Consider the following 12,520-nt stretch of genomic DNA (forward strand, 5'->3'; position numbering starts at 1 on the left):
CTTATTATGTGGTAGCACTATCCCAAGAGGTTGTAGTAAAATAGTAAATAAAGCAAACAAATTCAACCTCAATAAATAAGTCTACCTGGGGGATAGATGGAACAATGTGAAAACTGATAAATTACAAATCCTCAATCAACAGATTTCTATTTTCTCTCAGACAATTTTAAAACTGAAAATTATTATGAAATATTATATCTGTACTTATTTCACAGAGTTTCATTTGTAAAATGGGTGTAATTCTACCTGCCTTGCTTACAGAGTATGAGGACCAAAGGAGAATAAAAGCCACTTTGTAACCTGCAAGAAACACAAATTCAATATGCTCTCAATCAGTTTGGGTACATTTCCTTACTTTCTGGCACCATAAAATCTTCTGGCTCATCTTGCATTTTCTCTGCCCCAGCCCTAAAAACAACCATTTTTCCAAGGAACCCTGGCTCCTTTTATTGGAGAATAATAAGTTTTAAGGTGAAATTTTTGTTGCGAATAAAAAAACCTACAAGTATACCAAACAATACGGATAAATTTCACAAACATAGAAGGTGAATAAAAGAAGCCGAGGTATATACTGTATGACTATTTACATAAATTCAAAAGAAGTAGTTATGCTTTTGACTTGTAAGTCAGAAAGAAGTGACTATAAGTTTGGTCTGGAAGAGAAAGATTTCTGATTGGAAAGGAACAAACGCAGAACTTCTGGGGTGCTGGTTAGGTTCTATTTCTTGATCTGGGTCCTGGTTTGGAGTGTTCCTCAGTTTATGAAAATCAAATAAGCTATTTACTTTTCTGTACTTATAGTACACTTCAGTAAAAAGTTCAAAAATGTATTATTGTTTAATATATTCAAGTCACCAAAAAAATACAAGCTATTTATTTGAGACTTCTAAATTATACTGAATACATTTCTATATACCACCTGTCAGGAGGAAAGCACGTGAACAATGGCCTTAAAAGAATACCTGCAACCTTGCAGTGAGCCGAGATTGTGCCACTGCACTCAAGCCTGGTGACAGAGTGAGACTCTGTCTCAAAAAAAAAAAAAAGAAAGAAACCATTTATACCACCTCAAATTATCTCCGCACAAATTGCTTACTATTATGAAAGGAAAAACAGTAACTTGACTGTGAAGAAACATGGCACCACCTTAAATGATCCAACACTGATAATGAGGCAAATTAACATCATGCACTTTCTTATGCAACACATCACTTAGTATAAACTTAATCTAATCATGAGGAGACATGAGAAAAACCCAAAGAGGTATTATTCTAGAAAACAGGCCAGGCGCGGTGGCTCACGCCTGTAATCCCAGCACTTTGGGAGGCTGAGGCGGGTGGATCACGAGGTCAGGAGATCGAGACCATCCTGGCTAACATGGTAAAACCCCGTTTCTACTAAAAATACAAAAAAAATTAGCCGGGTGAGGTGGTGGGTGGCCACTGCACTCCAGCCTGGCAACAGCGAGACTCCATCTCAAAAAAAAAAAAAAAAAAAAAAACAACTGGCCCAAGCTCTTCAAAAATGTCAATGTCATAATCAACAAATAAAGGCTAAGAAACTGTTTCAGATTAAAAGAGACTGAAGAGATATAACAACTGAATGCAAAGCATGATCCTGAACTGGATCCTGGCTAGAAAAGAGCAAATAGTTACATGGATGGAATTAAAACCTTTGACAGCATTTGAATATGGATTGTATATAAGAGTACTGCATCAATGTTAAATTTCCTGAATGTGATAATGTTGTAGTTTTTTTTTTTTTTTTAATGTAAGAGATTTGTCTTTCTTCTTAGGAATACTCAATGAAGTATTATATTTAGGAACAGAGTGACAGGATGCCTGCAATTTACTTGGGAGTAATTAAGAATGATTAAGGGAAAAAAATTAATACATATGTAAATAACAACAAAGCAAATAATACAAAATGTCAACCACTAGTAACCTTAATGAATGTTATAAGGGAGTCTTTTACACTATTCTTGAAAGTTTTCTGTAAGTTTGAAAATTATTTCAAAATAAAAAGTTGTCAAAACTAATGGGAGGGGTTGCCTTCAGGTCCACAGTGAAATAAAAAAAAATAATAATAATGGAGGTGGGGCCCTGAAAATTAAGATCTGTTATTTAAAAACAAAATACAGGGCCATTGTTTGAATTACTAGACTAAATGTGCTTATATTTTATTCATATTTACTATGAAAATTTTTCAGTAAGATTAAGTATTATTTTAGGAAAAATAAGAAAGCACACTCAATGCTATCAGCAGCTGCTACACAACTCCAGAGGCCACCTTTTACATATTACAATATACCCTTGGAGCTCTGCAATGATATCCTGTTATAACAAATAAGAAAATATAGAGATATAGTTTCTCTACTCTTAAGAAAATCAATTCTTTTCATACCTATGAATTCTGGATTCAATATGGAATGTATGTGAGGAAACCCCAAAAACCATAACTGCATCTTAATACTCTGATAAAGGTGCTAATGAATTTTAAAATCAATTTATGTTCACTTTTAACTTTAATCATTCTTCTGTCACCAACACCCAACCCAAATACCAATATAAAAACCTGAACATGGCGGTGCATGGTAGCTCACGCCTATAATCTCAGCACTTTGGGAGGCCAAGGCAGGAGGATCACTTGAGCCCAGGAGTTCGAGACAAGCCTGGGCAACATGGTGAAACTCCATCTTTACAAAAAAACACAAAAATTAGCCAGGTGTGGTGGCACACACCTATAGTCTCAGCTACTCAAGAGGCTGAGGCCAGAGGATCACCTGAGCCCGGGGAGATCAAGGCTACAGTGAGCCATGATTGTGCCACTGCACACCAGCCTGGGTGACAGAATGAGATCCAGTCTCAAAAAACAACAACAACAACAACAACAAAAAAAACAAAAAACAAAACCTGAACAAACCAGACCCCTTCAAAAACACAAAAGCCAACCAACCAAACAACAAAAAAACCCCACAAGTTCACCAGAAAGCTCCAAAGCAAACTATGTTATCACCTGTTTCTGAGGATATGAAAAGGCTTCTTTTCCTATAGTGCGAAGAATAACATGATGTTGACCTTCCAAAATAAGCTGTTTACTGTCTTCCACAACGTATGCCTAAAAAATGCAAAGTACAAAAACGTTACCGTGCTTGACAGTAACCTCTAAAGTAACCAACCCAATACTTGATAGAAAGTGGAAATATTATGGCCAATGTCTATCAATTATTGACACTCCTGGCAATGTCACCATTTCTACTTTTAGTTATTCATTCAATCAATAAAATATCTGTCCAAAAAACAAATCTTTTCACCTCAATATAACACAGTTGGCCTGGATATTTGAGAGCGATACATCATGAAATCCTTTCCAACATTCTTTAGAATTCTTAAGAAACTACTTTAAAAGAACTGTGCTATAACACAAGCTGTTTTCTTTACTGAACTACCAATATACAGCTAAAAGGCTTATTCTTACAGTCTAGCTTCTGAAATGTCCTAGGGTTTATCACATAGCTGAGCAAAATCACTGAGTACAATCATAAATCCTGTAAGTGGAAATGTTATGTTTGTAAATATAAATATATATGCTTTAAAAAAGGCTTTTTTCTTCCAATATAGTGAGCTGACTTTATCTATATTAAAATACTTGTTCCAGTTTATAACTCTTCTCTCTCTTGAGTTGCTTCTGTGCTGGGGAAAATATAATCTATAAATGGCTCTGATCTACTGTCATTATCACATTATGTGCAAACACAAAGGCTTAATTTTCTTGACAGGCCCAATATTTTTACTATAAGGTTCAAAAAACATAAAATTACTCAGTCAAAATGCTATCAAAGTTTCTTCTTATTTACTTTCAATTTCTGTACTTATAATGGACTACTGACAGTTTGCCATCCACAGAACAAACTTTGAGTAGTGCTGCAGTAAGGCATAGGATGGCGCAGGACCTGCTCAGCATCTATATTTGCAAAACCCAGAAAGTCAGGAGAAGTTAAACACCTGATAGGGTAATGTTTAATCAAGAAGGAATAAGGGCTGACAGATAAGGGTCTGAGACTTGTCAGGTGTCTTTTCTGATGATGTTACGGCATTGAGCGACAGTCACCCATAGCCATGGCTAATTCTACAATGCATCCTCCTGCTTGCGCAAAACCTTAGATTTTTAAAACTAACCTTTATTTTTTGATTAAAATTGTTTAGGAGTTGTATTATGTCCCTTTTTCAACTACTTTTTTTTTCACAAAAATGTTCAAGCTCTTGGTTTTCTCCTGAATCATATTTTATCCAAGAGTCCTATGCTTCCTGTGCATCTTACTCTACAACTTTAATGACTTTTCAAGTTTTCTTTAATCTAATGAATCATTTTTACATTATCCAGAACTCTAACTAAAACAAACAAATCTACCACTTTCTCCATTGAGTAAATTATAAACTTACCAAGGTACTAGCCGCTACCAAACTTAATAATCCATTATTTAATGTATTCAAACTTCCATTTCCCAGCCAAGGAGCATCACAATCTTAGATAACTTTCTTCTTTATGGGATTAGTGATACTAGCAGTGGGCCTTAGGTTCAAGGCCATTTCTTAAAAGATAACACTTTTCCCCTCATCAAAGAATACCATGCACTTAACAATGAGTACAAAATACATTACACAAAACCTTGTCTCAGAAATATTATGGATTGCTACATGGCATAAACCTGTTGAATGAAGACACAAATGCCAAAGATCTTTACACACTTATATAATATGATTCTAAAGTTCAGAAGAATTTGATTTTGCCAATAACGTATAACTGATCTTTTTAACATAAAATGACTTCTATAATCAACAAAAGTATCAATTTACTTAGTAGATTTCATTTGAAACATGCAAAGTCAGCTTGGTTTCAAAAAAATGTTTATTTAAAAACATGCTTAAAAAAAAAACACTTCATAAAAACTTCTGAGTCAATTTAAAATACATGTATTGATCACCTAGTATGAACATGTCTCTTGTATCAAACAACACAAAATCAAAACCTTGTCACAAAGTTCAGGTGATTATTCTTGGACAAGATCCTTAATTTTACTGCAGAATCATTTTTAAAAATAGGTAGTACATGCATATGATACAAAAGGGTGTAATGTAAGAATTAAGACTCCTTTGCAGTATAGCTCAGTTAACTTTAGGGAATACTAATGTCTAAATAATCTCATTCTGTTCGCCATGTGTGAACTTTATTTGGATCTGATTTTTTTTTTTAACAGGGTAAAATAGTATATTTAAATAAGCTGGAAAAACTGAACACAGACCATCAATTAGATAATTAAGAATTATTAATTTGGTGGGGAAAGATAATACTGTGCAGTTATATTAAACAAAAAAGTCTTCATCTGTTAAAAGTACATACAGAAGCATTTACAGATGAAATATGTCATTTTAAAAATACTACAGCAAAAAAATTAACAATAAAAGAGAAGAGAAGGTAAATGGATTATATGAAATATGAATAACAAAAAATTAATGGTTTTTGGAGCCAAGGTAGTGGATTTCCAGAGGTTCATGGTGCTATTTTTCCCTCTGTAGAATGTTTGGAAATGCCCCAAACAGTTTAATAACACCTGCTTTCAGAGCTTATCATGTCTACAATATTCTCAGTAACACACAGAAATAACAGTAACACAGAAGAATGTTATCTAATTTGAATGAATTCTTTTTTTAGGCCAAAAAAAAAAATGTAACTGTTAAAGTTTCAATATTGAAACTAGAAAAGATAAGCATAAAAAATATAAATAGTAATATACGTTTGTGCTTCAGCTTAAGACTCAAGTATCTACAAGTGAGGCTTGCTGAAATAATTTAGTAGCACATACCTTCCATAATATGACAATATTCAAATCTACCTCACTGCATTTTTGAATCAATCTCACAGCATCCTCTGTTGACTGTTTTTCTGTATGCACAGGCAAGTGAGCTTGTGGTTTTTTCAATTCAGAAGATAAACTTCGATAAAAGAAATCTGCACATGGGCTTGCTGAACTTATTATCTGTTAAAAGAAAATCACTTGTGTTCATAAATGCTTTTAATTATGTTGTCAAAATTTATTTTGTATAACTCAGTTTTAATTAAATATATCCTGCCAAAATTTATATTTCTATACCTTATATATACCCAAAATACTTATTCAATAATTCTTGTCAATGTAATTGAATACAGGGAGGCCACTTGAACATTCAAAGATTTGGTACAAATTACCCTAAATCTTTTTTTTTTTTTTTTTTTTTTTTGATACAGGGTCTTACTCTGTCATCCAGGCTGGAGTGCAGTGGTGCAATCTCAGCTCACTGCAACCTCTACCTCCTGGGCCCAAGCAATGTTCCCAGCTCAGCCTCCCGAGTAGCTAGGTTACAGGTGCGTGCCACCACTCCCACCCAATTTTTGTAGAGACAGGGTTTTGCCAGTTTTGCCATGTTACCCAGGGTGGTCTTGAACTACTGAGCTCAAGCGTTCGCCTGCCTCGGCCTCCCAAAATGCTGGGATTGCAGGTGTGAGACACTGCACCCAGCTGCAAGTTACCCTGAATCTTAAAGCCGTCACCCCAAAATAATTAAACTACGCTCCCATAACATTAGCTTCGACCTTCCAAGTATCTAGGGAGAATGAATGGGTATCACCAAGAAAATAAAAATAAAATGTTGAAAATCCGTATTTTAAAATGACAGAAATATTTCTCATTTAAATCCCAGGCAATATCCAATGAAGCAGAATGCAAATAGAATTATTAGCATTAACTTGGCTTTCATGCTTAAACAATTAAAGTATGAGATAAGAATTTTAAATGGACTCAATTACAGGATTTCCCTTAACTAATGAATATTATGCCACATAATAACATCTTTATATTTACAGTTTCCTGTATTACAGGCTATGTATATATCATGTAGATGTTAAACTTCAAGTTAATTATTAAATAAGTATTAAATATGAATAAATGTATACATTTTCTCCTTATGAGTGAACTTCTTGTAAAACACTGTCCCCGTAGTTTTCTCATTAATCTGCAGTGCTTGGCAAGTTCTATTTATTCAACCAGGTTCATCAAAATGAAAAATGTGTTTCTTTCTGCTTTCACCAGTGCTCTTACACTAAATTATTTAACAACAAATACAATAAAAATTACAATACAAGAGTCCTGCTGATGTTTCTGGGATTTTAAGTTTTTAAAGAAATTTAAAAAAAAATAACTAAAGTCTTGAAAACTAAATTTAACCATTCAGGAAGCACAGTATCTCTGAAAGTAATGCATATTTTGAAATTACTGAGCTTTTGAAACTTGGAGATATTTCTAAATAGCTGTTTCCTCAAATGGTAAAAAGATAATGATGAGTCAGATGAAAGCAAATGATAAAAGAAGTACAAAAATATAAGGATGTTTAGAATTATGGAGGAGACAAGCAGAAAGAATAAATCATCCCACTAATAGCACACAATTATATGAACTTTTACACCCCAGATTCAGCATTTTTCAAAGCAGGTCACTACTTCAGATTATCTTCAGGGATAGCTTAAAATGCATACTCCCAAAGTCCACCCAAGATATAATCAGAGCTTTAGAGGTAGGGGAGGTAAAGCCTGTATTTTTACAAAACCTAGGTCCAATTATGGTCTGCAGGCTAACAATGTCAACCTCACCTAGGAGCTTATAACAATTTAGAACCTCAGGTTCTACCCAAGACCTGTGGAATCAGAATTTGCATATTAACAAGATTTCTGATAATTTACATGGACACATTTTGAAACTTTGAATACCACTGTTCTAGGAGGCTCTTTTTTTTTTTTTTTTTTTTTAAAGAGACAGGGTCTTGTCTTGGTCTCTGACACCCAGTCTGGTCTTGAACTCCTGGCCTCAAGCAATCCTCCTGCCTCAGCCTCCCAAAGTGCTGGAATTACAGGCATGAGCCACCACATCTGGCCCTCTACGTAACTCTTATACATAATTAGGATGGAATATCACTGCCCTAGAGAGTAATAGCTTTAAAATCACAAGGAGTCTTATGTATCTACCTTATTATCTGGGTCTCAGAATATGATATGATTATGATACAGTATACCAAAATTCAGAGGGTTATTGTCTATATATCCCATTGTGACCACTTTCCCTAATAGAAAAGCTCCCTCATATAATCTTGCATTTTTAAAAAAAAATCCCAAGAACTATACTTATTTCATATGATATTTTCAAAAGAAAGTTAATGTTAAATAACTACTTAAAATGGTATAGTCCATAAGCATTTTTGGTTTGTTTTGGGGACTGAAGGCAGGTTGCAAAACTCAATAAAGTTCAGATGTTTATCCTCCAAAGAGTCTGAGGAGGCTGGGTGCAGTGACTCACACCTGTAATTCTAGCACTTTGGGAGGTCGAGGCAGGCAGATCACTTGAGCTCAGGAGCTGGAGACAAGCCTGGGCAACACAGTGAGACCCTGGTCTCTATAAAAAATAAAAAAAAACTAGCCAGGTGTGATGGTTGATGCCTGTAGTCCCAGCTACTCGGGAGGCTGAGGTGGGAGGATCACTTGATCCTGGGAGGTCGAGGCTGCAGTTAGCTGTGATCACGCCACCGTACTCCTGGGTGACAGAGCAAGACCTTGTCTCCCCCCCAAAAAAAGTTTGGGAATTACTGCAATAAGCCTTGACAAAAATACCCAGATATGCCATAACTATGACTTAACATCAAACACTACTATGCTTACTTGCATACCTGTTCATTTCCAAAGATGATATCTGCAAAGGTATATTTTTCAGAGGATTGTGTGGCCGCTAAAAAACAGGGGAAAACAAACTAATCATATCATTGGCATAAAATATAAAATGACAATTTAGTAAAGTGTAAAAGTAAAGTGAATTTACCTTCTTTTTTCTCACATCTTACTGCCTTAAAGCAAAATTTTCCCTTCTCCCTACTGGCAAGTTTGGCTTCTAGGAAGAAAAAGGGAAATTTCAGAGATGTTTCTCAGTTCATCACATGATAAAACCCAATTCATTATTTAGACTTCCTTGGTCAAAATGGAAAATAATTCATAATTATAAATAATGTTTAATGAAGAACATCTTTGTTTTTACCTCAATGAAGTGACCTCTTAAAAAGGATAAATTTCAATTTTCTCAAAATACATATCCATGTGTGCACATGTATATATATATGTATTCATATATGCGACATTTCAGATAAACAGAAAGTTTGAAAGATCAGAACACAGGGACTGGAAAGCCTGTAATCCTGCCACTCTACCATTTCTTCATTTCTTTTCAGTATGTTTCATATGCATGATTTATACCAATATTACTATATGAACACACTCTGCTATGTTTTCCCACAATTGCAGGCACTTTTAAAATGGTACTTTAAGTACATTTCTGGTACACATTCTTTTGTTTGAATGTTATATAAACATGACAATTCACAGAAAAGCCAGTCAGTACGTAGGTATGGCTATTCACAGATAAACTCACCAGTGGTAAAGGAAACAAAGAGAAAATTCCATATTCTAGTCTATTTATTTTTGTACCAGTTAAGTTTTTTTTTTGTTTGTTTTGTTTTGTTTTTTGAGACAGAGTCTTACTCTGTTGCCCAGGCTGGATGCAGTGGCATGATCTCAGCTCACTGCACCCTCTGCCTCCCAGTTTCAGGCAATTCTCCTGCCTCAGCCTCCTGAGTAGCTGGGATTACAGGCGCCTGCCACCACGCCCAGCTAATTTTTGTAACTTTAGTAGACACAGGGTTTCACCATGTTGGCCAGGCTGGTTTCAAACTGCTGACCTCAAGTGATCCGCCCGCCTCAGCCTCCCAAAGTGCAGGAATTACAGGCGTGAGCCACCACGCCCAGTCCTGGTTGAATTTTTGACAGTAATCATGTACCCAAGCACTGATTTTACAATAAAAAACAAAAAGAAGAAAATATAAGTATAAAAGATGTGGGAGTGAATTAAAAAAATGGGAAAGACTGGATCAAGATAGGTAATTTGATTTACAGTTACGTAAACTAATGAAATCACAATTTAATGCTTAAAAAAGTTAATCCTAATAATCTTAAGACATTCTGGTACTATTCTGGAAAACCAAGTAATGAAGTTTCAACATTTATTATGTAGCAGGAAAAACATACAAACCTTTGTTTTCAGAAAGATTTACAGATTTCTGTAACTTCCAGTGTTTGCTACTACTTGATACTTGCACTATATGGAATTCCTTAACGCCTGCTTCACTCTGTCAAAAAAAAAAAAAAGATAGGAGAGTCATTCAGGATTTAGAAGCACTAAATCAGAATGTTCCGATGAGAACAAAATTCAGACACTGCTACCAAAGTCAATGTCAATTAACATAAGATGCAATTACAATATACATTTCCAAAAACTTAACTTATTTAAATCCCTTTCTAAACACTTTCAGAGACATCAACATTTTGTCCAAGAAGTATTTTTGACTATAATGCATACTCAGTGGTAAATTTTAAAATACTGAAAGCCACTGAGTTATTAAAGCCTATCACAATGAGCTATTAGTAGTATTTAAAAGATAAAAAATTGTCAATTTTTAATCAAAATTATGGCATTTTCTTTTTATTTCTCTACTCTTTCTGAGATATCTCATTCTTATTAGGCAAAAAAACAAGCAACAAAAACTCACATAACAGAATCCTAATATATGGTCAGTACACATGAAATTATTTAAGTAGCATGTATTTTTTTAATTCTCCTGAATAAAAGCTAATCTGAAATTATTAAAATATTCTCTCTTACTATAAAAATATTGATTTTTGGGGGGAGATCACCAAAGTACGGCACATTAGCCCTAAATATCCTAGAAAGCAGACACCTTACAAATTTATGAAGTTAAAAGTAAAGAACATTACAGAATTAAGTAACATTTCAAATAAGTACATGAACTGAATCAATCTAATGCTAAGAGTCCTATTTCAAACATGAGAGATCACACTCTCATCTTTGAGAATATTCATTTTTGGCCAGACACGGTGGCTCATGTCTGTAATCCCAGCACTTGGGGAGGACGAGGTGGGCGGATGACGAGGTCAGGAGATCGAGACCATCCTGGCTAACACGGTGAAACCCTGTCTCTACTAAAAATACAAAAAAATTAGCCAGGCGTGGTGGGCGCCTGTGGTCCCAGCTACTGGGGAGGCTGAGGCAGGAGAATGGCATGAACCCGGGAGGTGGAGCTTGCAGTGAGCAGAGATCGTGCCACTGCACTCCAGTCTGGGCAACAGAGCAAGACTCCATCTCAAAAAAAAAAAAAAGAATATTCATTTTTACAGCCTGGCCAACATGGCGAAACCGTCTCTACTAAAAATACAAAAAATGAGCCAGGCGTGGTGGCATGTGCCTGTAATCCCAGCTACTTGGGAGGCTGAGGCACAAGAACCACTTGAACCCAGGAGGTGGAGGTTGCAGTGAGCAACCCGGGTGACAGAATGAGAACCTGTCTATAAAGAAAAAAGAAAAAAAAATATTCATTTTTATATTAGAGTGCATAAACAGGAATAGCAATATTTCAGAAATTTACTATATAAAGGAAATGGCACTGCTAGAAATGTGCAAGTGAAGATTACCAAGTTAATATTGAATGTGATATATTAACAGAACCTCACAATTTAGTAACACCAATGGATCTCAATGGTGAGACCTAGAAAGCATTTTATGAGATCTTTTAGAATGAATTAATGGAACTATATAGCATATCAGTGTGTACCATATTAATATCAGAAGATCTTTTTATTTGAAGAGAGACTAAGGGATAAAATCACAAATCTAATGAAGAATTAAGATGATTTCATACTATTCTACATGAACATTCCTAAAATCCCTAGCTTATGCTGTCTTGTAAAGGAAAACAAAAACCACTACTAAAAACAAGGGAAACACTTCAAATATAATTAAAAACAAAATTCAGTTTTAAACCAACTTACAGTATTGGTATTTTCCACATCCACAAAGACTAGTATATTGCCTCCTCTGCCTTCTTCATTTTCAAGAGAATTACTTCTGCAGACAGTGGCCCGTACATTTAAAGACCGACTGGTACAAATAATTGCAGTGTGTCTTAATATTCTGTGCCTGAAGTTAAAAAAAAAAAAAAAGCACATTTAATCTCAGAGTCTCTATGTTATAATTATCTAATTCCAAATAAAGATTTTAAAAACTGATCACTCTCAGGACCATTTATACTCTAAAAATCCACAGAATACATTAAGTAAAATTACATAGTTAGCCTAACTTCAGTTCAATTCTTTCTATCCAATTTGGAAGGAAACTACTAGTCTCCCTAAGTTTTTGCCCTGCTTATCAAATTCATCTGTGTAACACATAAAAATAATCTTCATATGGTAATGTTCTGATTGTGCTTCTTTTTTTTTTTGAGACGGAGTCTTGCTTTGTCACCCAGGTGGGAGTGCAGTGGGGTGATCTCAGCTCACTGCAACCTCTGCCTCCCAGATCAAGCAATTCTTATGCCTC

General features: G+C 34.9%; 1 protein-coding gene across 2 annotated transcripts in view; it reads right to left on the reverse strand.

Moving 5' to 3' along the window:
* Positions 1 to 12,520, reverse strand: part of TRAPPC8 (trafficking protein particle complex subunit 8) — a 113,619-nt gene that overhangs the window by 13,742 nt on the left and 87,357 nt on the right. For both annotated transcript variants that reach the window (XM_054460307.2, XM_054460306.2), the window contains exons 21-26: positions 11,974 to 12,121; positions 10,160 to 10,256; positions 8,900 to 8,968; positions 8,751 to 8,809; positions 5,864 to 6,037; positions 3,016 to 3,117 (exon numbers count right to left, since the gene is read on the reverse strand). In XM_054460307.2, coding sequence (XP_054316282.2) covers positions 3,016 to 3,117; positions 5,864 to 6,037; positions 8,751 to 8,809; positions 8,900 to 8,968; positions 10,160 to 10,256; positions 11,974 to 12,121 — 649 coding nt within the window. The remainder of the gene's footprint in view (positions 1 to 3,015; positions 3,118 to 5,863; positions 6,038 to 8,750; positions 8,810 to 8,899; positions 8,969 to 10,159; positions 10,257 to 11,973; positions 12,122 to 12,520) is intronic.

This window comes from Pongo pygmaeus, chromosome 17 (assembly GCF_028885625.2).
Source record: "Pongo pygmaeus isolate AG05252 chromosome 17, NHGRI_mPonPyg2-v2.0_pri, whole genome shotgun sequence".
Lineage (NCBI taxonomy): Eukaryota > Metazoa > Chordata > Mammalia > Primates > Hominidae > Pongo > Pongo pygmaeus.